The sequence below is a fragment of the Paramacrobiotus metropolitanus genome, unplaced genomic scaffold (genome assembly GCF_019649055.1).
Source record: "Paramacrobiotus metropolitanus isolate TYO unplaced genomic scaffold, Prichtersi_v1.0 Parri_scaffold0000001, whole genome shotgun sequence".
Taxonomy (NCBI): Eukaryota; Metazoa; Tardigrada; class Eutardigrada; order Parachela; family Macrobiotidae; genus Paramacrobiotus; species Paramacrobiotus metropolitanus.
The window spans coordinates 3624598-3649248 of NW_026570221.1; the positions used below are offsets into that span (position 1 = coordinate 3624598).

Consider the following 24651-nt stretch of genomic DNA (forward strand, 5'->3'; position numbering starts at 1 on the left):
AATACTGCCCAGTTTTGGCGATGTAAAGACCGTTCGTGCAATGGTCGCGTGCGCCTGCTTGACAACGCACTCACTGTTACCAAAGTTCACAGCCATACAGGTGACCGTGCTGCCATAATTGCACACACTTCACACATGGATTTGCGTCAGAAAGCGGCAGGTGACCTTGGACAAACACGCCAAATTGCGCAAGCAATCAACAGTTCCGTGCCAATCCAAAACCCAAAAAAATGCGGCGCAACGAAAAGTCCATGCGGCGATTTATCCATGCGACGAAATGTACCAGTTAAGTAAGCAACGAGTACATTTGCTACAAACTGTCACGACAACGAAGTGTCCCAAAACGAGTTGTCCTTGTAACGAAACATCCTAACACCAGTTGTCCCTCGACCAAAAGTCCTTTAGACGAAGTGTCCTTGACGAAATGTCCCGCGACGAAATGTCCCGCGACGACTTGTCACGTAGCCGTTAGTTGTTTGAAGGTCATTATATTATTAAAGTAAGCCTTTTTTGATCTGCAATCCTTTCGTAAATCTTCATTGCAGAAATTCTCAGACTCAAATATTTACTTATTTCTCAGACTCAAATATTTACTCAATTATTTACTTTTCTCTTGGCCGTTGTGAAAGCCTATGCGTTCACCGTTTCAATTTACCGTTCGAAACTGCAGAGTTATTGAGGTTGCTTTTAATTTGACGATTCAGAGGTACCGTATGTGTTTACTTAATAAAATATAGATAATCTATTCGCTTGAAACGTCTATGCCATAAGGTATATCTTAAAGCAGATTCACTTCTAGGTAGGGACGAAAATTTTCGCTTGTACCTGGCCAACGTTCTGCTTACCGCACAAAGCGACATTATAAAACCGTTTTACATGGAAGAAATCAACAAGATATTTAAAGTGGTTAACTTGGAAACCTCCGGTACCAGGCGCAATGAAATATTCAACCGTTATTTACAAGAACAAACCAAGGGCAAAATGAGCGAGACGGATTTATTTTCCAGTCTGTCAGAAATTTCCACCTGCAGAATCTTCAATGCACTCCATTTCCAGTCAAGTTGGCGGCGGCCCTTTAGCACGGCAAAAACCCTAAAGAAAACTTTCACAACGGCGGACGGAGGCCGTGTTTCCGTGGACACGATGCATATTATTCTGAAATGCCCCTGCTGGACACCGGAGGACATGGGCGGGGCCAAATTTCTTGAAGTGCCCTTTGCAGAAGGTTTTTGGAAAGCGATTTTTATACTGCCCGGTCTTACAAGACGGTTTCCTTGGATGCAGAAGCGCCAGCACAGCTTGGAGGAGCTCACTAGTTTGCTGACGGATGTTAAGTTAGCAGAAATTTTGAAAAACATGCGTAATAAAGTGGTGCAGGAGGTGGAGATTCAAATGCCGAAATTTCGAATGGAACGCAATATAGAGCTGTGTCCAATACTGCGAGAACTGGGCCTTGTGACGGCACTGGATGACTCGGCGGATTTTTCTGAAATGGCGGAAACATCACCGTTTTGTATTAACAGTGTCCTTCAAAAAGTCAGAATAGGTATGGCAACTTTTCCACTAAGCACCGTTTGCAACCGATTTTTCGCTTGAAATTCGTGTAGCTTCGTTGTCACTGCTGACGAAAATTTCTGACAAATAAAAAAATGTGTTATGAAGACAACAGATTTTGGGAAATCTAATAAAACTTTTGGTATCGGAGGAAACACTAACTGGATTCCAGGATTGCATTTTCTAGATGTTGACGAATACGGTACGGAAACACCACCCATCAATAAGCAGTTAACCATAATGGACCAAATGGACAACTTTATGCCGTATAACGGCGAGTTTATCGCCGACCGACCGTTCATTTTCCTAATACGTCACCGGGATCTTGATTACATTGTGTACATGGGACACGTCGCGGATCCTTCAGCTTCATAGCCGCCCAACACCATACAACTGATAAATCTATGGCTATTTATTTCAACACAAAATGCCGACTGATCGATGCGGCTTCGTCCATGGGACACGGACGGAGCGCAGGAGTGCAAAACGTTCTTCTAATTGTTGCACAGAAATTTAACCAAAAAAAAATGGAAGAGCGGAGTTGCTATACCGGATTTTATTCTGTAAATAACATGCATCAAAATACCAGCACAGAACTTTGTATGACCAATCACGACAAAATCAAGCACTTTTGCTTCAGAGAAAGTGATTACTCCAGTAAAATGCAGGTTCATGACGATGTGCTGACCGTACATGCAGATCTGCCGTGAAGCAGACACCACATTGAAGATGCAGCGGTCCAGGCCCAGCGCCTGCCGGACCCTCTTGAAAGACCATCGCGTTGGCCAGTGTCCAGCCCGGCGGATTGCCGTTCCCGTTGCGATTACTGCGCCTGGGCATATAGAAATATACATGTGATAAAACGAATATATAAATACACATGTATATAAGTAATTCCAGCTGAGATGCTTTAAGAGAATCGTTTTAGTATGCTAGAAATTCGTCTAGCTGTCAGGGTGTTGTACGAAGTGACGAACTTACCCTACTAAAGATGCTGTATCACGGCGCTGGCTGATTTTGGGCTGTACGCAACTGCTCGGCCCGAATAACGCTGTAGTACGTGTATATAGTCATCTTCTGCAGAAATTATTATCATTCAAAGTTTTGTCTGGAAAGTGCTTTCGGCTTCTGAATTGGAATACAAGCAAATAATACTGCCTATCTGTAATTGGCTAAAGGTTTTGAATACGATAAAATGCTGCGTGTTGTGTGCTTCAGTGCTGCAGGGTACAGCATCCAGAGTACAGGGTACACAGATGGCTTCGGCGTCGTGATTTCTGTTGCAGTACGGAGCATACACTCTATTTATCTCGAAGGCTCGAACATGGATAAATCTGCATGCCGCCTCTAATTAATTCAGTTATAAGTCCATTCTGTCGCAAGACTTTTGTACATGTACAACGTGCGACAGGACCTCACGGTAAAATTAACAACATGACATTGTAGAAAGATTATGAGATAACGAAGAATAATTCGAGTCTACCTAGAAAACCGTTCGCTGTCAATGTCGTTACATTGCCACCTGCCAGTTAGCAGAATGCAACGGATGTTGTACGACAGTTAATACGGTAGTGACGCTTCAACTCGCATCGTGTGCTCTGGAACCCGTATGACGCATACTGTACAAAATGTCATGTACTCGTCGTCTCGTACAGTGATCATTCAATTACCGTACATTCCTGATTGTCCTGAAAAATGACTGACTACGGCATAAAAGATTGGCGGCATGAGGGTGTGAGGAGGAGTGGCCTCTCCGTTCACCCGCGCACAGGCGGCTGCTAGGTTGTTTTGCTGTTTTTGCCGTGTTTTTCTCCATCTACCAGATTCTAAATCTGGTAGATTTTTCAGTTGCTAGATTTCGTCGTCTGAGCTGGATGCTTTTTCCTTTTTGCCCCGCAGCAAGGTGCTGCGGTGGCCTTTGAGATGTTGTATGTGAGAGCGATAAAGTGTGCAGTGTGTTGGCGTTCAGTTTCCGTTAAACTGTTCGCGCACAGGGGTGAACTAGCCGTTCATCCCCTGTTAGATGGTAGCAGATCTCGGAAGAACCATGTGCACCCTTTCGAGCCCCAAGTGCGACGTCTGACGCCCCTAGTGAAAGTTCACTTTGCCGAAGCGGCAGCCCCGGATACGACGATGGACGGGAGGAATGACCCCCGCCGGAGGCCGGAGGAATACCACATCGCGAAGCGCGGTGATGGAGAGGGTGAAGAAGGACGTGAAGGATGATGTCAGCAGCAGCCAGCGACGACAAGGCCAACTCCAGTCCGTAGCAGCTCCAGGACTGCCATTCACCGAAGCCCACGTGAACCCTGCCATCGCAGAAGTACCAGTGAGCTGCCCCACAGGGTCACCAGTGTCAGATAGCCCCAAACCTCTGCCCGGCCCGTTTTTCCTGGGATGACGACCTTTCCCGGACGGATGCAGAGGAATTTCCCCACCGAAGAATCGTATTTTGGTGTTTGCAGGGTCACCAGCGTTCCAATGCCACAAACCCCTGCCCGATTTTCCTCAGAACGTGACCTTTCCTACTGAAAAAAGAATGGAATTCACCCATTTCCTGGTTGGACGCTGGATGTCGTTGCAGCCAGTGCATTGACCCAGACAACGCAAAGCAGGTCAAAGTGGACCGGAATCAAGCCGTACCGAAGCGAACCGTGAGCCGAGCCGATGTGAAGCCAGCCGTATGTGACGTCTATCCAGTACCGCAGGCACCGGTGACGTCAGCGGATGCAGTTTTTACGCGAAGGTGCGTTTTAAGCAAGGTGCTTACACTGTGTGTCCGCTTTTCCAGAACCGCAGGCACGGCCCGTGCCTGCAGTGTGAAGGATGCGCATCGGCTGTGTGGACGGACGAGCTGAGGCTTAAAGCCCCAATGGGCAGCAAGGACGCCCGGGAAGACATGGAGGGGAGTTCGCGACGCCGCGCGATGCATTCGGAGGACCTCATGGGATCCACCCGCAGGCATGTGAGGAGGAGTGGCCTCTCCGTTCACCCGCGCACAGGCGGCTGCTAGGTTGTTTTGCTGTTTTTGCCGTGTTTTTCTCCATCTACCAGATTCTAAATCTGGTAGATTTTTCAGTGCTAGATTTCGTCGTCTGAGCTGGATGCTTTTCCTTTTGCAGCTCCTGGTTGAGATGTTGTATGTGAGAGCGATAAAGTGTGCAGTGTGTTGGCGTTCAGTTTCCGTTAAACTGTTCGCGCACAGGGGTGAACTAGCCGTTCATCCCCTGTTAGAAGGGGCAAATCTGTTATCCGCACTGTTTTTTGTTATATATACATTGTACTGGTTTTCTTATGCAGGGAAAAATGGATTAAATATTATTATTATTGATCCACTCTCGCTGCCTCCATCCAAAGAACCGAGCAAGAAGGCTAGCAGAAGAACAACAATCATGCGACATACAGAATCCATAGTAATAAAACATAAGTAGCTGATACACACCTCAATTCCCCACTCGTTCTGCCACTTGGTCATTCATTCTGTTGAGGTACATTTGCTAACGTTTCGTAACCATGAAAACACCATGTACCGACCAAATCGCATAAGTTCCAACACTGTTACAACCTTACAAGTAAGTAATATAAACAACACTGTATTGCACTTTCACTTAAATTCAAAAGGTCAGCTAGATAGAACAAATAGAATCACTCTTCCAGCTCGTCTTACAGTATATTGCACTGTTTATTATTATGTTGCAGGACGCGTATGCAATGTACAGGCTTGTCCCATAATGTCTATTGCATCAACACAGCAATAGTGAAAAATTCCCGGTTCCGCCGATCTCCACGTTACGGCGTACAATGCCACACTATTTTTTTGCTACAAGCATTTGCCGTGGCTAACATGCCAAATATTCATATCTAAATTATACCAGAAAACTATCGATGTAAATTAAGAAACGTTAACTTTCCCCCTTTATAATTATTTGAGGTCTTGAGAAGAGCAAATTTGCAGTTGTGGTAGACCAAGCGTTTTTGCACGTTTTCAAGGAAGTGTTAATAAACCTTGAGCTGATTAGAAGCAGCGATAAATACACATGCGCTGTCGTGTTGCAGCTAGCTGTTATGGGTGGTACGGGTGACCTTTAAGCCGGCGCGCTGTGGCCCTTGGTCACTAGCGGCGATAGACAGGTATACTGCTTGTCCCGCAGCAGTCGTCCCACAATAATATAGTAAAATGGCCAATGTCAAAACGCCGGTACAACAAGGAAAAATAATTCTCTAGCCGCAACAGCCATTTTACTAAGACCATCTGTGCAAACTAACAGACACCATGCTTTTTGCACGCTCAAAGGTAACCACGATGTGAATGCTTGTGTTATCTTCCTAATGGCCGGTTTTTCGATGGTTTCACCGCAAATGAATCATGCAAATCTGCCAGGGATAGTGCTGCTACAACCAGTCGCGTTAATTCTGTAAGGACATAATGACTGTTGCATTCAGTAATTATTGATCAGCATTTATAAAACGCATTTTGATTTGTACAAATTAAATCAACACATGTGCGTCAACACAGCGACAGATACAAATGCGCAGCTTACGCCAAACTCCTCGAATTGGTTAGCCCTTGCGCAAAATACTGTACGTAATGTACTTGTGGTCTCCTTCCGATGCATTCTTTTAACTAGGTACTGGAGCGATTTTTAAAAGTAATCAATGTTTTAGGCGCATCGAACTGCTTCTGTTCATGTGATCGTTCTACACTGTCACCGGTTCAGTGTTAACGTCACGTCCTGTCGCACGCTGTACTCGTACTCAAAATCCCACAGCTGGTGTAGTTGTACAGCTGGACACAATCTCCCCATAGCACTAGATATAACCGTCCGCAGCACGACCGGGAAAATATATCGCTTCAACCAAAAAGTCACGAGCAAAGGGGAAATTTTGGGCAATCTACAGTAAAATCCCTCTACTACATACACCCTCCGTTCCCAGCTCTCTGAATGTTGTAAAGAGGTGTATGTTACACAGGGGCACTGCCCCTGGGGGTGGTCAATGACTCACCCCCAGGGGGCTGGCCATATATTGGTCAATAGCAACTAAACACGGTGCCGCTAATGTTTTGCTTACAAATTTATGTTAATCCTCCAAAAAATGGCTCTGCAGCGCTTTTGTTGAGCATGCCTTTTCGAAAAGCTGCTGTGTTACTGGCAGTTTATTCTACAGAATAAACCGGTAACCATTAATTTTCAACGCCTTTTTGCTGCTTTTACTGTCAGATCTGGTATTTTACTTTACCATTTTTCGACGCAAGACGTATGGTCGCGGAAAATTCGTCGTTGGACTTTTCGAAGGATCTGACAAGTCACCGAAAAATAATTTACCGCGCTTAATTCTCACTAGTTTATCAGTTTTTTAGACGTGTTCTTATTTTTTCTTAGGTTTTATTCTTAGGTTTCTTAGGTTTTCTTAGTCTTTCTTAGACTTTCTTGGGTTTCTTAGGTTTCTTGGGTTTTATTAGTTTTTCTTAAAATTTTTTAGGGTTCTTATGTATTCTTTGGTTTGCTTATTTAAATTCTTAGGTTTATTAGTTTTCCTTTGAGTTGTTTAGGTTCTTTCTTTGGTCTTCGAGGTTTTTCTTAGGTTTTTAGGTTCTCAGGTTTTTTAGGTTGTTTGTTTGGTTTTGTTCTTTTCTAGATTTCCTTTTTTTAACTCTTAGTTATATTAGCAAATCGTTTATCTGATAGGCGAAATGTCGCTTCGTGGAGATGTCCTTGCGGCAAAATATCCTTGCGTCGAAACGGTCATAGGACGGAAATTCTCGCGGCGTAAAGTCCCGCTGATGAAATGTTCTGCGACGAAACGTCGCGCGGCGAGATGGCAGCTTGCGGTGAAATGTCTGCGACCAAAAGTCCGGCGACTAGTTGTCCGCGGAGAAATGTCGCGGTGCCAAAGATAGCACGACAAATGGTTAACTGGATATTATTATTATGACGTATGCAGTTTCTCAAATAAGCGATCGCAATTCTCGATCACTTCCCGCCATTACAAAAACTTCAAATCCAATCAATAATCATATAGAAAAGTTCAGCTCCGTCAGCAGCGCGGGTTATTATCGGCTCAGCACCGCCATATCGAACCCATCCAATACCGGATCAATGCCGCTTTTCTGTGTGCCGTTCCTGGGTAAAACCAGCAGCGTCTTCGTCTGCACAATCCACTCATGCACGCCCAGGTGGGGCCGGAACCAGCACTGGACCGATCCTCCATCCGCCAGCGTGACGGCTCGAAAGTGAAATTCCACCTGCAAAAGCTGGCCAGGGCTGTTGACGGCCAATTGGTAGTCAGCTTCCACATCCCGGGGTCCTTCCCCGGCGGGCATCGGGAGCCCGTACGGCGCCTCCCAGGGACCTTGGACGATGCGGCCCTGATGCACCCACATCAACTGGCTGGGCAGGTTCAGGAGAAGGCCTTCGGGAACCGGCAGCCGGATGTGCCACTGCACCGTGACTTCCTCGCCCTCGATGGCCGTCACGTTACTCTCGTCGGCCGCGGCGAAGACGTCGCGGCGCTGCGTGATCAGCGGGAGAATGAGGAAGCGCTGCAGGATGCGGCGCTCCCGGGTGTAGGGAGGGTCGATGACGCACTGCAGGAGGCCGCCGGAGCGCATGGTGACGTTGCGGACGACGACGGTCAATGTATCGTTAACGTGGGTGAAGTTGTAGGTCTGCCCCGTGATGTCCTGCGCCGGCAGCGGCTGCGGCCGTCCATCTTCGAAGACGACCCAGTTCTGGTGCACCCAGGACACATGACGCCAGTCCACATCGGCCGGAACGCGGCAGTGGAACGTCGTGTTCTCGCCCAAACGCGGCCGGTCCATCACGCATTCCGTCAGGAATTTGTTCACCGCCAACCCCGGGAATACGACGCGGTCGTCCTGTCGGTGCGGCATGGCTTCCGTCAGCATGTCCTTCACTAACGTGCAAATCAGTTGTAAAAGCTTGTCGACAAGCTGAGCATTCGTAAATACAGCGAACATTAGGAATTTACGGGTAGCTTGTAAATCCGTACTACGGCGCGCCACGGCATACTGTCTAAACACGTAACATGCATTTGGCTGGCTGGTGGCTTGGTGCACACCGGATATTTTAACGAGAACAATTATAACTACCTGGCGTAAGGTGGCTACAAAGCGGTCGATGCAGTACAGGACAATCCAACTGCGAAGCGCAGTTTTGCATTGCGATGAACGTAGTGCAGTGGCCATCATACAAGCGCCAACTTCGCACTAGTATCGCTCTACCCGTATCTTTACATGCTAAATTGATGGCAGGGTTGTAATTGCATCGTGTCTTCTTATTCCGTTAAGAACACGTTCCTCTATAAATTCGGCAGTCGCCAAGCTACTGTGGCTGTCCGTCAGCGCGCGCCCACTGCCACAAGGGGACAGTACACAATATTTCAATCTATGTTGACACTTTACAACAGAAAATATTGGAAAAATAATTTTTTTTATTCATTTGTTTCCCCTTATCGTTATTTCTGATTGTAAAGTTTCAATTCATTTCAAAACTGCCTCAAAACAAAACTGACTGAATTCCAACAGAGGTCCTCACGGCGAATGTACTTCCCAAGAATACGAAGCTATGGATAAGGAGAAACCAAACGGCTGCGTTTGTTGTGCACGAAGCCACACTTCAGAGGGGCCGCTATTGGCTAAAAAGCTAGAACGGTGCTAGCTGCGGTGCGGCGGTGCTAGCTGCAGTTTCCGGATACAAATCGATCGTGTTTTTATCTATTATCATTTTATATAGAATTATTATATTTCTAGAGGAAGCTTTTGAAATTTTGCTGAAATATTGTTATATGCATCGTTACCCAGCGACTTTCCGATTATAGTTATATAATCTTAAATTACCGGAAACCAGGATTAGAATAAAATTCAAGATTTCTGGTATTTTATAGCGGCTTGGCTGGGGGTACGTATTTATATCAGCATTTTCCATCGTCCAGGAGCTGGGCACGCCGGCGCACGGGCCCGAGGAGGGCGTGTACAGCTGGGCGGAGCTGCTGGACCTGGCCAAGTACGTGCCGGACGTGGCCATCCTGGAGCGGCACGCCGCCATCGCGCCCAACAAGTGCTGCACGGTCATCTACACCTCCGGCATTTTTTCTTTTCTTTATTGGTGTTATTATCTAACTACAGTAGCCATCTTCTTTTAATGGAGATATGTTAACAGCTTACAGGAAAGCTGTTTTAGGATTAGTAGAAAATTTCTTGCATTTTTAGTTGAATTTTTTGAGATAGAAAGTTACGCAGATACACCCGCGGAACCCGGCGCGATTCGTTCCCGAAAATTCTACAGACGTCATTAGCATTTTCCAAAAATTTCAAGGTGATTTTTCCGAGTTTAATTATTGATTAATTTATTTATTTCCGAATTTAATTTATATCGAAACAATTTAACAATTACTCTAAGTCAAGTATTCAGCCCTATCGGTCTCCGACAAACTGGTACAGCAGATTCAAGGAGAAAAACAAGCAGGTACAGCAAAATAACACAGAAACTCTGGCTGAGACAATTTCCGGACACAATCGTACTTATTGTATTTTACTGAATTAATAATTAACATTATTATTATCAATTGTTATTATTATTATTGTTGAACTCAGTAGACAGCTCCTTTACTAATGCAGATATATTATTATCACGCATTCAGGATACTGGAAATTAATGCTGGGTTTTTTTGAAAATTTTGGTGTCTTTTTTTTAGCCTGATTTTATGAGATGGAAGTTACTCAACCGAAAAAATATTGAAAAAAATTATCTATCAAGGCAAATCGTCCAGCGGCCCGCATGTACAGAACATCTAAAATTCCAAGAAAATTTCCCTTTTTTTCCGAGCTCGGAATTCAGAGAAAAAGCTCCATTTCGCTCGCCACGCCCAGCGACGCACGTTATCCTGCGAAATACACCAGAAAATCCATGAAAAAATATTAAACAAATTTTCGAATATTATTATTTTCGCCACACCGGCCTCGTAATAATTGTAAAAATTAGACGTTTTTCGAATCTAGCGCACCGGAACTGGACAACTAAATTAACTCGACGACAAATGCGTACAGCTGCATTTTAGCCAGAAATCCGGCGCAGTTGCGCAATCGGAGAGCCTGTTTTCAGGGAGCGTGTTCCGAGCACAGTAACCAGCCCACCACTCGCCGCAATCCAGGGGGAAAGCTATTTTCCCTGTGGATAATTACGCAGTACTCACGGTTGGCGGCCGTCGGCTGCTGAAGGGAACATCCGTCGGAGCAGTGAAGCTGCAGCAGAATAAGAAGCGTCAACCATGTCGGTGACAGGCAAGTGCCTCTTTTCCAGCACGGAGACATTGCAGCGGCGGCCAGCAGAACAACGATAACCTGGCAATGATGATTATACTTTAATCATACAGCAGAGACACCAACAACAGTAGAAAACGGCTTAGCTAATTGATTTGGAAATTCAGATAATTTTTGGGTAATTAATCAGCCCATAACAGGCATATGCCTGTTATCAGTGTTATGGGCTGTAATTTAGGCTGACTATCAAGTGTAAAATTGTAAATTAGAACTAACGCACGGGTAGCTTGCAAACTGCAGCTGCAACGAACTGAACGAAGGAAGGACCAGAGGCGCCGTGAACCGACCACCCGGGCGGCCGTCCCATCCGCAAAGGCTGCAGACGGCCCACCACACCGGTCAGCGCGCTGCGCCGCTGCACGATGATCAAGCAGTAATTCTGACACTCACTAGAAAAAATACAAATACAATTCTTTCTTTAACCAACCATGCCGTAACACCTTATGGCCTTGCCGTTTATCGCCGCGCCTTCCACTCGTGCCGAAGTGAGCAGCAGCAGCGCTAGATGAGCGGAGCAAGACCGAGGAAAATCGCGGCATGCAGCGCGTTGAGGATGATCGACGGGTCGTCCCCGGAGGCTGGGAGAGCTGGGGATCATGCGGACCCGATGGACCGAGCTGGTAGGTGTCCGCGCCCAGATGATCCTGCAGAAACAGGCACAACGCCAGCAGCAGAGTTTGCGCAGCACCGGATCAGCGTGCAAATCCAACGAGGCAGCGCATCGATCGTCTTCAGATGATCCTGTCCTTTTCGTCCTGTTGACCCAGTATGTAGTCGTACTGAAAATGAGTTTCCACTTTCCTCTAATTAAATAAAATTAATTTAATTTATTTTACAGAGTTCCCGGTTAATTTCTTCTTATAATAATTGCTGTGCGTCGGCCAATGTGACTGTGATACCTGTGTAAATTAAACTTTAATTAAGTCAAGCTAAATTAAATTAAATTTTAATTAATTAGATTTGTTCAAATTAATTTTTATTAAATTTGAATTAAATCAGTTAATTTAGCGTAACTTTTAATTTATTATAGCTTTAATTGCAGTTTAAAGGATGCGTTCATCTACGATATTGATTTAGCTGTGTACAATTGCATTCTCACTGAAATTCCAGGTTCCCGCTCCTCCCGGCGATCCTGCGGGATGTAGCCGGTTGCTTGTCGGACTGGGTCGGCCAGCGTTGCACGAAGCCCGGTAACAGGCAGAACTTCAGGGCGACCGGGCCGTCATCCCGAGTCCGCTCTTCCGCTAGAGTATAGTTAGCGGAGTGCCGGCACGAGCTGCTTCCGGCGTTCTGCCAGTTCCTCAACGCGCTGCTGGTCCGCGGGGACAACCGGTCAGTTTCTCCTTCTTCTAGATTTTTTTCAGTTTTATTCTTTCATTTTATTTTTCGATTCTAACTTCCCGTTCCTTCCGCTGCTTTTATATTTTAGGCTTTCGAATTTTAATTGCATTTGGTTAATTACATAAATAACACTCGAGCTTGAAGAATAAATTTCACGTTTACTCTGTACATCAACGAATTCACATTTTTGAAATATAACCAAAATAAATATGAATTAAAAACAATGCTAGCATTGCTAACAAAATTAAGCTTTTCTTAAAAATTAATAAAAAAAAAATGGTTATTAGTTTTAGAAACGGACAAAAATTGTGTTAACGAAATATAATTATTAAAAATTAAAAGTTTCAAAAATTAATAAATCCAGCAACTAGAGAAAAGGCAAGAATTATATTAACAAGAATAAATGAAATTGTTCTGCAAATAAAGAAAACAACTGATCTATTTTTCCGAATTATTTAAGCTCAAGTTTTTCCTCAACCTAAAGGATTTTTGCATTTCCTTAATTTCCGTAAATATTTTAAGAATAATTTGGATTTTGCTGGCGAATCTAACAACCTGTAAATAAATATTCATTATGTTAACTTAGTTAATTAAATATCACTGTAGCCTGTAGCGTTGATTTTGCAATTTTATTAGTGAAAATCGGTTGTTCAAATAAAATCAAAACAGACAAAAATTAGAAAAAGAAGCTACGAATGTTACCGAATTAAAAATTTTCCTAAAATCAATAATCAACTTAATTTTTAAAAAGACTACATCGGCGTTAATGAAAATAACTGTTTTTAAGAATCAATAAAATAAGCTCAAATCAGAAAAAAAACTTGGAGTTACGTTAAACAACACCAAAAATGTTTCAAAAATAAATCAGGAAAAAAAGTAACATCTGACATTTTTTTGGGTATTTCGTCGCAATTTTCGGGGATCCCATAACGGATATTTTCGTCTTGGATGCCCGACGCCGACTAAAACCAGTACTTATGCGCTGCCATTAACACGCTGGCAGCCGCCCCGGGCCGCGGCAGCCCCGGCACCCGTCTCCATTGAAAACACTGGATGGCATAATCGTCCATCCCGTTCTGCTCGCTCCCGTTCTCCCAGGGAAGAGTTAGACCGAATATCCGGACGATTTTGGGAATTAGTCATCCAGGAGAGGCTGCGGCGCATGCTGCGGGGGCAGGCCATTACGTAGATTCGCTGTAGCGTAATTTCTTCGAATTTCGAATTCGTCCCTTTCGAGTGATGGCTGTCCCCACTCCGCAGCGTGTAATGCGCTACAGAGTCAAAACAGTTGGCTGAAACGTTCCAGGAAGATTCATTTCCGAAGTTAATTCGGAACCAGATGCTTCCCAGTAATAACTGCTTCCTGGGCGCCAATGCGAAAGACTCGTTCTTCGGGGAAAACACTACTGAAAAGCCAAGTACAGACGCGCAGCCATGGTTCGATTTTCAGAAATAATGCGAAGGCGACGGCATGCCCGTGGCGTAATGGTGCGAAGGTAACTGCAGGGTTCTGTGGCCGCTCGATGACAGGTGCGGCTGACTGCCACACGCCAGGATGGACTTTGAACTGCCAGTCCGAACGTTGCGTGCTGTCGCCCAGTGTATGCGAGAGTTGCCCATAATTTTGTCGGTTTGATCGACGGTTTACTAGCGCACAGAATGCAGATGAGCTGACTGCTATAACTGAGAAGTACGCGTACAGAGTTGCATGTTTGGCTCCACCGGTCACTAACACCACCGCCCATGTGGTGCGCTACAGGAGCAGCTGCTGATCGCACCACGTGCGGTTTCATTTCTTCGTCAATGGTCGGTAGTCATTAGAACAAAAAACAAAAATAAAAATGTTGGAATTAAAAATTTCTAAAATGTCTAAACGTGGAAGAGCGGTTGCTTCACAGTGCACCTGGTCCTGTCCCTGTTCGACTTTGGTTTTTTATGGAAATTTCGTTTACTTCCTGCTTCGAAATTACTGAGCGAAGTTTTTACTATGAAAGCTATTCGTTTCTGGTATTTTTGCAATTGTCCGGAAATTTTAACAACAGGTGACCAAAATATAAGAACGTTTACATAGGAAAGAATATTCACAGTGACCGAAATATGAGAAAAACCGAAGTAGGGCTACAAGGGCATACTGCATTGCGGACATATAGGCAGCCGACGCATGTTGTTCTATGATTTCTATCGTATATTACTGTACTGTCTTTTAAGCATCCATAATCAACGTTGACAGACAATTGTGATAATTGTTATGTCTATACGTTCATCGAATACTGATTACTGATGCACGGATTATTATGAGCGAATCTCGGTAAGAGATGCTTAATATCATGTAAATAACATTATACCACGGTGCACATGACAGAAAAATGAGAATCTTAAAAATGGCGCAAGATTATACTACAGTGAGCAAAAACGCTTTCTGAAAGGTCATGCCTTCTCTCAGCACACATGAATAACAGAGAGAAAAAGACAGCACCGTGCGACGACAACGATGCATGGCAGAGATGGGCGTGGTTTCGCTCAGGAATCGGTGTCGTCGTAGAACTGCTCGATGAGGTCGCTGTACTTGGCGGCGACGACGTTGCGCTTCAGCTTCAGCGTGGGACCCAGCTCGCCGCCGGGGATGCTGAAGTCCTCGGGGAGGAGCTTGAATTTCTGCACGCACTGGGCGCGACTGGTGGCGCGTTTGTTGACCAGCGCCATGCGCTTCTCAATGATCTTCTGCAGACTGGTCAGTCCGACGGCCTCCGTCACCGTACTGACATCTTGGCCGACGTTTTCCTTAATCCTGTACAAACACATAATTAAATTATTATTATTATTATTATTATTACATTTACGGCACAAAAGCAGACAACCAAGGAAATTCAAGTGGGGTCCAACAAAACAAGTAAATTCGAATGTGAACATGTAAGAGAGATCAACAGATTTGAGTGAGAATTTCAAGGCAGGTGCAGAACTGGTATCGAGAATTTCAGGGTTAACAGCAAGAAATTGTAATTTCTAATGAAGAATACTTCCAAATATTACAAAATATATAATAATAATGAAAAGGAAAGAAATTTGAATAAATGGATAAGATTAAGTGACTAATACGAAAACTGCTGTTCAATAAAACTATTATTACCATTCTTGTGCGGGCTTAGTTAGTCTGTCCAGTGGAGCGCCGGTCGTCAGGTCAATCTCCGATTTCAACGTTAATAAAACGGCGAGGAATTTCCGTTTATCGCCAATGACCATAGCGTTACTGACAATCGGCAGTTCTTCCTTGATCGCGTCCTGTTATAAATCACCGATAATAAACATCTTTACTATATTAGACATTTACTAAACATTTCATTTAATTTTAATATACATAGTAATTATTGTAGTACGATACTATATAATTAGCTGTACATGTATACATTAAAATTGTAATTATATTTATATGGCAAACAATTTTTACATTTATTTTTTAACATGCATTTACGTAATAAATATTGCTATAATAATTTATTTATACTATGATGTCGGCTATCAAGTGCGCACATACTTCTATGGGAATGGGCGGGACATTTTCGCCGCCGGCAGTAATGAGCAGCTCCTTGAGGCGGCCGGTAATGAAGAGGAAGCCTTCGCTATCCTTCCGCCCGATATCGCCGGTGTGGAGGTAGCCCTGGGCGTCCAGCACTTCCCGGGTCTTCTCCTCGTTGCCCAGGTAGCCCATGAAGATGTGCCGGCCGTACATGCAGATCTGCCGCGCAAAAGATGCCACATTTATTTCTTCGACCTTTATGTGCAGCACGAATGGTAACTGACCTCGCCATTGCCGCCAGCATCCGGCTTGTCGATCTTCGTCACCACGCCGATCAGTTCCCGACCGGCCGAACCGATTTTGAAAGCGCCGGGCAGGTTTAGCGTGTGGGGAGCTAAAAAAGAGAGCATTTTAATAACTGCTATCGCAGTATATTGCAGCAGATTAAGCGTGATGTACCGGAGCTCTCGCTCATGCCGTAAATGTCGTAGATGGGGATGTTGAAGGAGAGGAAGTACTCCAGCGTCTCCTTCATCATGGGCGCGGCGCCCGAGCAGGTGAAGATGCAACGATCTAGACCGAGTGCCTGGCGAACCTTCTTGAAGACCATCGCGTTGGCCAGTGTCCAGCCCAGCGGATTGCCGTTGCCGTTGCCATTACTGCGCCTATTTAAGCCCACATGTACATAACGCAAACTTGTCGAGAAAATTTTGTTGGACATTGCACGTATATACTAAAATATATAAATTTTGGTGACGGTGCGGATGCGGCACGTATATACTCTAATACACCCAAGCTATTGGTTTTATCATATGTACCATGTAATACCCATATCTATATATAAATCTTGATGTACATAATATGCATATGTATACATCTACCTATCATGCATATCGATACTGGTACAGTTGTAGTAGTACAACAGCAATGATTACACACTACGGTTACAAGTTGTAGTAGTGCGTTATCGTTTTATATTATTATTCAAAGGTCACCATCAGGATTTATATATGGGTATCACATTGCACATATGAGATAACCCACATCTTTTGTGTATAAACATCCGCAAACGTCACCATAACTCATTATTTTATGAACATCTTATGTCTTACATTAATATTTACATATGAACGCATATAGGGGGAAAAATGTGTATAGCCGAACCAATCCCTTGTACTTCTGATGTAAGCCAGCTGGTGGTTTACGTTAACGTTGTGGATGCATAGCGTTTTATGTAAAGCGCTGCTATTAAGGCTGTGCGGCATTGACGGTACATGTGGTATTAGCTGCACCAGGCAGGTGCGGGCTATAATACAGTTTAAGCCTGTTTACCTGCAGTTGTACGAGTGCTGCTTACCTGTTATCAGTACCTGCAATCTTAATAGCAGCGCTTTACAGAAAACACTGTCAAGCCGCAACGTTAACCACGAGCTGGCTTACATCAGAAGTACAAGGGATTGGTTCGGCTAGACACATTTTTCCCCCTATATATACGGTGTGCATAACATGCATATCTATATTCGTAAAATAATATCCCAGAACTTTATGTATGAGAACATATTTCGAATATACGGATATACATACGGCGTGCATATATATGCGCAAAGGTCATCAAGACCGTTACACATAGGTAGTTTGATATAAAATGTTTTGCTAGTTTTATCTACGTATAAGCTTAATTATTTAACGTATTTTTTGGAAACGTACATGTAAGTGCTTTTAATAAGTCTTATATGTTAACGAATATGCCGTTATAATATAATTATGTTGCCAAAGGTCATTAAGATTTACCCATTGAATCGCTTGAGATTGCCGCGCAGCCCGACATCCTGCGCCACGGAGCCGATCCAGGTCTTGACGGCGCCGTTCTTCTTGCTGACCGCCTGCATCTTCTCGGCCATCTTCTCGAAGACCCGCGGCACGCCCACCAACGCCGTGGGCCGCGCCTCCCGCAGCGTATCCACCAGGGTGCCCTTCAGCGCGTCCGGCTGGGCGAACCACACCACGCCGGCGGTGTTGATGGACAGGTAGAGGTCGGTCATCTGCGCCGCCACGTGGCTGAGCGGCAGGTAGCTGACGAAGGTCTCCTGGATGTCGCGCCGGCTCTTCAGCGTGGTGAAGGCCTCCGTCATGGCCATGCGCGAGGTCCACAGCAGGTTGTCGTGGCTGAGCATGGCGCCCTTGGGGTTGCCGGTGGTGCCGGAGGTGTAGATGACTGTGCAGCATTTGTTGGGCGCGATGGCGGCGTGCCGCTCCATGATGGCCACGTCCGGCACGTACTTGGCCAGGTCGAGGAGTTCCGCCCAGCTGTAGACGCCCTCTTCGGGCCCGTGCGCCGGCGTGCCCAGGTACTGGATGATGGCTTTGAGGTGCGGCAGTTCGTGGCGGATCTTCATGATCTTCTGCACCTGCTTGTCGTCGTCGCACACGATGATGTTGGCGCGCGAGTCGGAGGCGTTCCATAAACAGGCTTCCGCGGAGTTGGTCGTATAAATTCCCACAGCCAAGCCGCTACAAAACACCATGAATTCTAACATAATCGATCCGATTTTCCATAAATTCCTGTAACTCATCGAGAAGTGACCGCAGACCGAGTAACCATGCATAATAACTTCTTTTTGGCAAAATTTTAAAAGCTTGTTCTAAAAAATAATAATTTCTTAAAAAATATTTGTTCGTTTCTTAATAAATATTTGTTACATAAAATAACAAAAAGTTTGTTTGAATTAATTTCATAAATATTAAATAAACAAGAATTACTAGTACATAATAAAATAGTTTCTACGATTTTTTTTATTTGTTGAAAATCGGTATTAAAATTATTCATAAATAATTTTAAAGTTAAAATAAAATGTTTATTTCGTTGTATTTACCCGGCATAAATGGCGGCCATATCGGAAATGAACCACTCGGGCGCGTTAAACCCGATTATCCCGACAGCGTGGAACGGTTCCAAGCCGAGATGGATGAAGGCTTTGGCGGCGGCCACAACATCGTTATGATACTGCTGGTATGTCCAGGTTTTCCAGGCTCCATCACGCTTGACCTTTAGTGCCTATAAGCATCCCAATACTGTAATTTGTTCGAGCAGTCTTGAAGTCATTTCGGGGTTGTCTGCTCTTGTGCCGTAATATTAATAACAATAATAATATTAATAACGCGCAATTCTCGCCCGTTAAGAGATCGTAAGCGTACCGGTCGCGCGGCGTTGTTGGTGGCGATGCGCGTGAACCAGGTGGGCACGGACTCGGGCTGGACGCCGTCGGTGTGCGGATGGCTGCCCATGCGGATCTTGACGGGCGTGCCGGGCTGGATGGACCAGATGTTGTCGGCCGGGGCGCACTGGTCCGGACCGCAGTGGCCGTCGATGGGACTGACGCCGCGTAGACCGTTGGGGGGACTGGTGTACTTGGCGTCGACGCTGTAGTGGAAGCCGTTGCACAGCGGATCGGACGGACTGGACGCCAGGCTGCCGTTCCCGTACAGCTCCATCTTCGGCGAGGCGTTGCCGGGGATGCTGCATTACACAATACAAGCTGTATATTTTTTTCAGTCAGGGTAATATGGTACCAAATTCGTGTACATATACGAAAACTTTAGCGCACTCGTAAAGACTTTCTTGCATTGCTTTATGGCATTCTATAGCCCGATGATTGGTACTTCAACGAGCAATATCCCGTTGAAGATTTATACAGTGGCAAAAAAAATTCCAAAAAGTCTAAATGCATTCAGATGTACCAAAAGCCTCATTTCGAACCGATCCCCTTCAGATTTTGCTCACAATCGCACATAATACTATGAAAACCTTTCCTGCATCGAACCAGAGTTCGAAAGTTTTTTTTCAGTTTTTCAAAATAATTTTAAAAATTAAAACAATTTTGTGTATACATTACGTACATACTCGTACAAGAAGTTGGTGCAACTTTCCTTAAAAATAGAACTACTTTCCTTAAATTATGCCCAGGCCTTTACCCATTTAATGACTTTACCCATTTAATTCAACTTATCCATGCTAATGAAATGTAAGTTTGTTATTATTTTAGAAGCCGTATTTTTATAAAAATCTTTATAATAATTTTCACGTAAAGTGCTAGAAACGCTACTAGCAAAAAACTTGGTAATAATTAATTCGATTTTATTATACCAAAAAACTATGTACGAGTATCAAATAACACGATAAAACTTAAATCCAAATGTTGAATTAGGTATATTATCCAGAAATTGCGTATTGTCTGATTAACGAGTTCTGCCGGATATATAAGCTCCTGATGGTTAATTTGTCAGTTTGTTTGACCTTTGCCATTGCTGCTTACAGCGGAAATAGCACTGCTGGGCAGCAAGTTATTCCGGGCGAGGAAAACAGCCGAAATCAACGGCACCTTGCCAGAAATAACACGCTTGTACTGCGCACTAACTAGCCCATATCGGGCATCAGCTACCCAACGAATCTGACGCCGGGGTTAGTCTTTGTCTGATGGTAGGAAAGAATTGTATCAGGGAATCAGTTCTCAGCAAGACAACCCTGTACTGTACAAAAGTACAGTAAAATCTGATCGGCTCCGCGTACAAGCGGTACGGATGTAATAACTGTTGTATTACGCGTTGTGCGTTGGGGTTTTGGCAACAACTACCTAAGGACCTTGGAGCGGGATGTTTTTGTCACATAACCTTGACAGTGAGCCGCACGCTGATCGCCAGCGGGAAAGCACGGAATTCTGGTGTCCCGCGCGCGCGGCATGCCACCTGATTGGCATCGCCGGTCCATCGACCATCGAGCGAAGCATTAGGACGCTTAACGCGATGCAGCCTCAAGGGCATCGCGGCCAACCATCAGTAACTCAATCGTAGCTGCCTCGTTTGTCAACTACTTCCTCATAATATAAAAATTAAATTTATTTTCTTCAGTAAAGCTGCTTCATATTTAACCAGGTTGTATCTTCCAAATGAAAGAAAATTTTCTTATGGGTTCAGTGTAAGGTAAGACGAAACCAGATCCAGATAAAACAAAGTTATAATCGTTTTGTAGCTTGTATAATTATGGTGAATTGCTCAAACGTTTTCCGCAACGATATTTTTATTCACGTACTTACAGATCGTTGTAGTATGCAAGATAAAAAAAAAAGCGGTATACGCACGTATTTACAAATATTATGGTATTTTTCACATCATTTATGTAAATTTTACATCATGCATATTTGCCTGGGTTTCGGAAGAATTAGCCGAATAAAGCAATCGCAAAGTACCGCTGAGTTTTTAGTTAATATTTTATCTATTATTGCCGATAGGGAAAACGCCATATGAAGCGGTTTGTGAAAACGCCATATGAAGCGGCAATTTTTATTAATTAAAAAGAACTATAATCGTTCTGATCGAAGCATTGGAAAAACTACAACTAGACAGTGATTTTTAAGCAGTGCTAACCTTTTCTGATAACTGACCGTCCCGGTCTCCGAAGGATCAACAATCGTCATGATGAATAGTGTAGGATCAACGTCTCCAACAGAAAACAGAAAATCCGACGCACTCCACGTGACAAACTGTCAAAATCAGCAGATAAACAGAACGACTGCTAAATTCCAGCGAGTAGAGAAAGACGTGGTTAAACTCAGCGTGCACTACGCAGCAGCGGTGTTTCGACCAGCAGACGGAGCGGGATGATGCTGCGAATTACACGGACGGAAGGATGAAGTAATACGCGCCGCGATAAGATACACCAGGGACGCCGCGGTATCGGTTGCGTGGCGTGGACATATAAGTCTATATGTTAGCTGCGGAATGCACGTTACGCGTTCGATAACCAGCCGCCAGAAAGAGCGGCGCTGCGCTGGCCACCGCAGCTTTTATACCGCTGCCGCATGGTAGCACGCAGGACGTGCAGGCGCGGCCAAAGTCCACGCAGCAGGCAAAGGGCATCCGGGCACAATAATGTCAGCACTGCTGTGTACAGGAAGAGAACGCAGCGCGCGGGCAGAGTGCACGTTGTAGCCGGAAATGCTGCTGCCTGTCACTGGCTACTCGCGAACATAATTGTGGACCGGCGAACGAATTCCACCTGGTTACAATATTCAGCGCAAAAACTGACCTTTGACCGTACTTCCACACGGCACTTTCTGGAGAGAATTACCGCACACGATTTCATGTAAAACAGTGGATTTGAACTTTTCGCAACAACCGATGATTTGCGCTGTATTTGTAAGCAACGGATTGCCCGTGTATTTCAATTTCCTGAACGGACAAAAATTTCGAAAATTTATCGTTATACAAGCTTGTCCTATAATTTCTTACGTAAAGGTAATATCTTTATTTAGCTCGCTATGAAAGACAGCCAATACACTACGCCAACCAACGACAAATCTACTCTCCGCAATATTTAAAGTACATCTTAATTTCACTGATCAGAAATTACTGCATGCAAACTGACTGTGTTAAAATGTCATATTTTGAAATTTTACAAATTTAATAAAAATTGTTTTAGAAACTTGTGTCTTTAGGAAATTCGGTAGCGAAGACAATACTGTATATAGCAAAAGTAATCGATTATTTAGAAAAGTCGAAAGAGGTTTGTGGCTATAAACGACTCTTGCAAAGTCACTGTGAAAGGATATCATGTCGATGAAATGATAACATAATTCTACAGTATCACTGGAAATTATATAAAAGCATTGCGGTGGCGGCATATGCTGGCGGTTATGGTTGTCTCTGTCATTGCGGCGTTATCACCTTCGTTGATGGCGTTTCCTTATCGCCGACGGAGGTTACACGCTTCCCCCGAATTACCGATCACTGCACAATAATTACTCTAATAATAATGCTGAAGGAGGCAAAGTGGGAAACCGTATTGTCGTTTTCGTTCATTTTGTACAGTATGTAGCTGATAAAAATACGATATTCAACCTGTAATCGTCCAACGTAGCGTAATAATTGGACCATGGAGGTTATCGTTGAAAACTAACAGCGTGTTTGGGATAGTTTTCTGACAGCGTTATCAGACAAATTACGAGTATGTCGGCCATTTTATATTGTGCGGATGACTGCTGCGGGACAAGCAGCCTGTCGCTGGGTCAGTATAGTGAGTAAGGGCCACAGCGCGCCAGCTCAAAGGTCACCCATAACAGCTAGCTGTAATACGGCAGCGTGCGTGTATTTATCGCGGCTTTAATCAGCGCAGGCTCTTAATACTTCCACATCTAACACCATCTTGTAACATCATCTTCCATCTTGTAACACGTCGCCTTCAGCTGCAGGTATTACTGCATGTGCACACATATCTAGTACATATGTACTAATATATGTACATGTATTAGCGATAAAATTATCCATTATACCAGCAAACTAACGATATAAATTACGAAACATTAACTCTTCCCCTTTATAGTTACGCACTTGAGATCTTGAGAAGAACGACTTTACAACTGTAGTAGACCAAATGTTTTCTCACGTTTTCTCATTTTTTACCCCTACAATGGAATTACCAGACCAGCCAGTATATAAGCATGTACTGTACAGTCAAAAGGTTACCAACATTTTACATTGTACGTGCCGTGTGTTAATACATGTACGGGTACATACATGTTTTATTACACTTTGATTTACATATGTACAGTTACTTAGTTGTACGACATTTTCAAATCAACATAAATTAATGAAATTATGAAAACAACTGACAGTTGAGATGAATTTACGACAATTGCAAACCTAACAAACAAAGAGACCGACAAAAAACCACAGAAGCAAGCAGTCAGAATCCACAGGCACCACACCAACGAGTTCACTGGTTGAGGGTTAAACGAGAGCGTTGTAAGGGCAAGCCCCCAGATTGCTTCGGGCGTAACACCACCGAAATCCGAAGTAATACCTGCAGCTGAAGGCGACGTGTTACAAGATGGAAGATGATGTTACAAGATGGTGTTAGATGTGGAAGTATTAAGAGCCTGAGCTGATTAAAAGCCGCGATAAATACACGCACGCTGCCGTATTACAGCTAGCTGTTATGGGTGACCTTTGAGCTGGCGCGCTGTGGCCCTTACTCACTATACTGACCCAGCGACAGGCTGCTTGTCCCGCAGCAGTCATCCGCACAATATAAAATGGCCGACATACTCGTAATTTGTCTGATAACGCTGTCAGAAAACTATCCCAAACACGCTGTTAGTTTTCAACGATAACCTCCATGGTCCACAAATATCCGTAGATACATGTTATACGTACATGTTATCGTCAGATGGATGTTTGGCATGTATTAGCCATGGCAAATGCATGTGGAACTTGTAGAAGTAATTATGGCGTCATAGTAAGGAGATCGCCGTTTATCCCGTGAATGTTTTTATCGTGGTGTTGATGCGATAGAAATGACGGGACAAGCCTGTGTATGCATACGCTTACTACAGCAAACTAATAAACACTGCAATACAATGTTTATGTACATTACGGCTTGTATGTTGTAACCGTGTTATAACTTAAGGGATTTGGCCCGGTAAATAGTACTAAATTCGTGTACATTGACGGGATTATTCGCTTTCGCGCACTACCAAACACTTTTTTGAATTGCTTTTTGACATTATGTAGCCAAATGATTTGTACGTAGAGGCGTGAAATCCGTTTTCGCGCGCAACATCCGGTTCGGGAGTTATGGCTTTTAGAAAATTCTAAAAAGTTAAAATGCATTCAGGTGTACCAAAAGTCTCATTATGGACCGATCCCTTTCAAATTTTGTAAGTAATTGCACATAATCATGAAGATCGTTCTTACAAGGATCCAGACTTCCACGATTTTTTCGAATTTTAAAATGAATTTTAAAATTTTTGAAATTCATTTATTATTTGAAAAACATGCTAGAAAAATGGATCGATGTAAGAACGATCTTCATGGTTATGTGCATTTACGTACAAAATTTGAAAGGGAT

General features: G+C 44.1%; 3 protein-coding genes across 8 annotated transcripts; 1 reads left to right on the forward strand and 2 right to left on the reverse strand.

Moving 5' to 3' along the window:
- The first annotated feature begins 945 nt into the window (after positions 1 to 945).
- LOC129581512 (intracellular coagulation inhibitor 2-like) lies at positions 946 to 1929 on the forward strand. Its single transcript, XM_055472642.1, has 2 exons — positions 946 to 1546; positions 1742 to 1929. The coding sequence occupies exons 1-2, from the start codon at positions 982 to 984 to the stop codon at positions 1927 to 1929; spliced, it is 753 nt and encodes a 250-aa protein (XP_055328617.1). The 5' UTR covers positions 946 to 981.
- Positions 1930 to 7192: 5263 nt separating this feature from the next.
- On the reverse strand, positions 7193 to 13811 carry LOC129599147 (uncharacterized). 6 transcript variants are annotated; one of them, XM_055497328.1, is made up of 4 exons: positions 11980 to 13811; positions 11322 to 11697; positions 10768 to 10915; positions 7193 to 8469 (listed from the first exon to the last, which is right to left on the reverse strand). In XM_055497328.1, exons 1-4 carry the CDS (start codon positions 11985 to 11987, stop codon positions 7607 to 7609), a joined length of 1395 nt encoding a protein of 464 aa, XP_055353303.1. In that variant the 5' UTR covers positions 11988 to 13811; the 3' UTR covers positions 7193 to 7606. The 6 variants fall into 6 exon arrangements, with proteins under 6 accessions (XP_055353303.1, XP_055353610.1, XP_055353465.1 ...); XM_055497635.1 differs by having other exon boundaries at positions 11322 to 11649; positions 11994 to 13808; XM_055497490.1 differs by having other exon boundaries at positions 11322 to 11673; positions 11994 to 13808.
- Positions 13812 to 14509: 698 nt separating this feature from the next.
- On the reverse strand, positions 14510 to 21573 carry LOC129599059 (long-chain-fatty-acid--CoA ligase ACSBG2-like). The gene is made up of 9 exons (XM_055497226.1): positions 21171 to 21573; positions 18945 to 19266; positions 18623 to 18804; positions 17541 to 18260; positions 16209 to 16414; positions 16034 to 16143; positions 15768 to 15968; positions 15363 to 15514; positions 14510 to 15023 (listed from the first exon to the last, which is right to left on the reverse strand). Exons 1-9 carry the CDS (start codon positions 21218 to 21220, stop codon positions 14756 to 14758), a joined length of 2211 nt encoding a protein of 736 aa, XP_055353201.1. The 5' UTR covers positions 21221 to 21573; the 3' UTR covers positions 14510 to 14755.
- Between the last annotated feature and the right edge of the window lie 3078 nt (positions 21574 to 24651).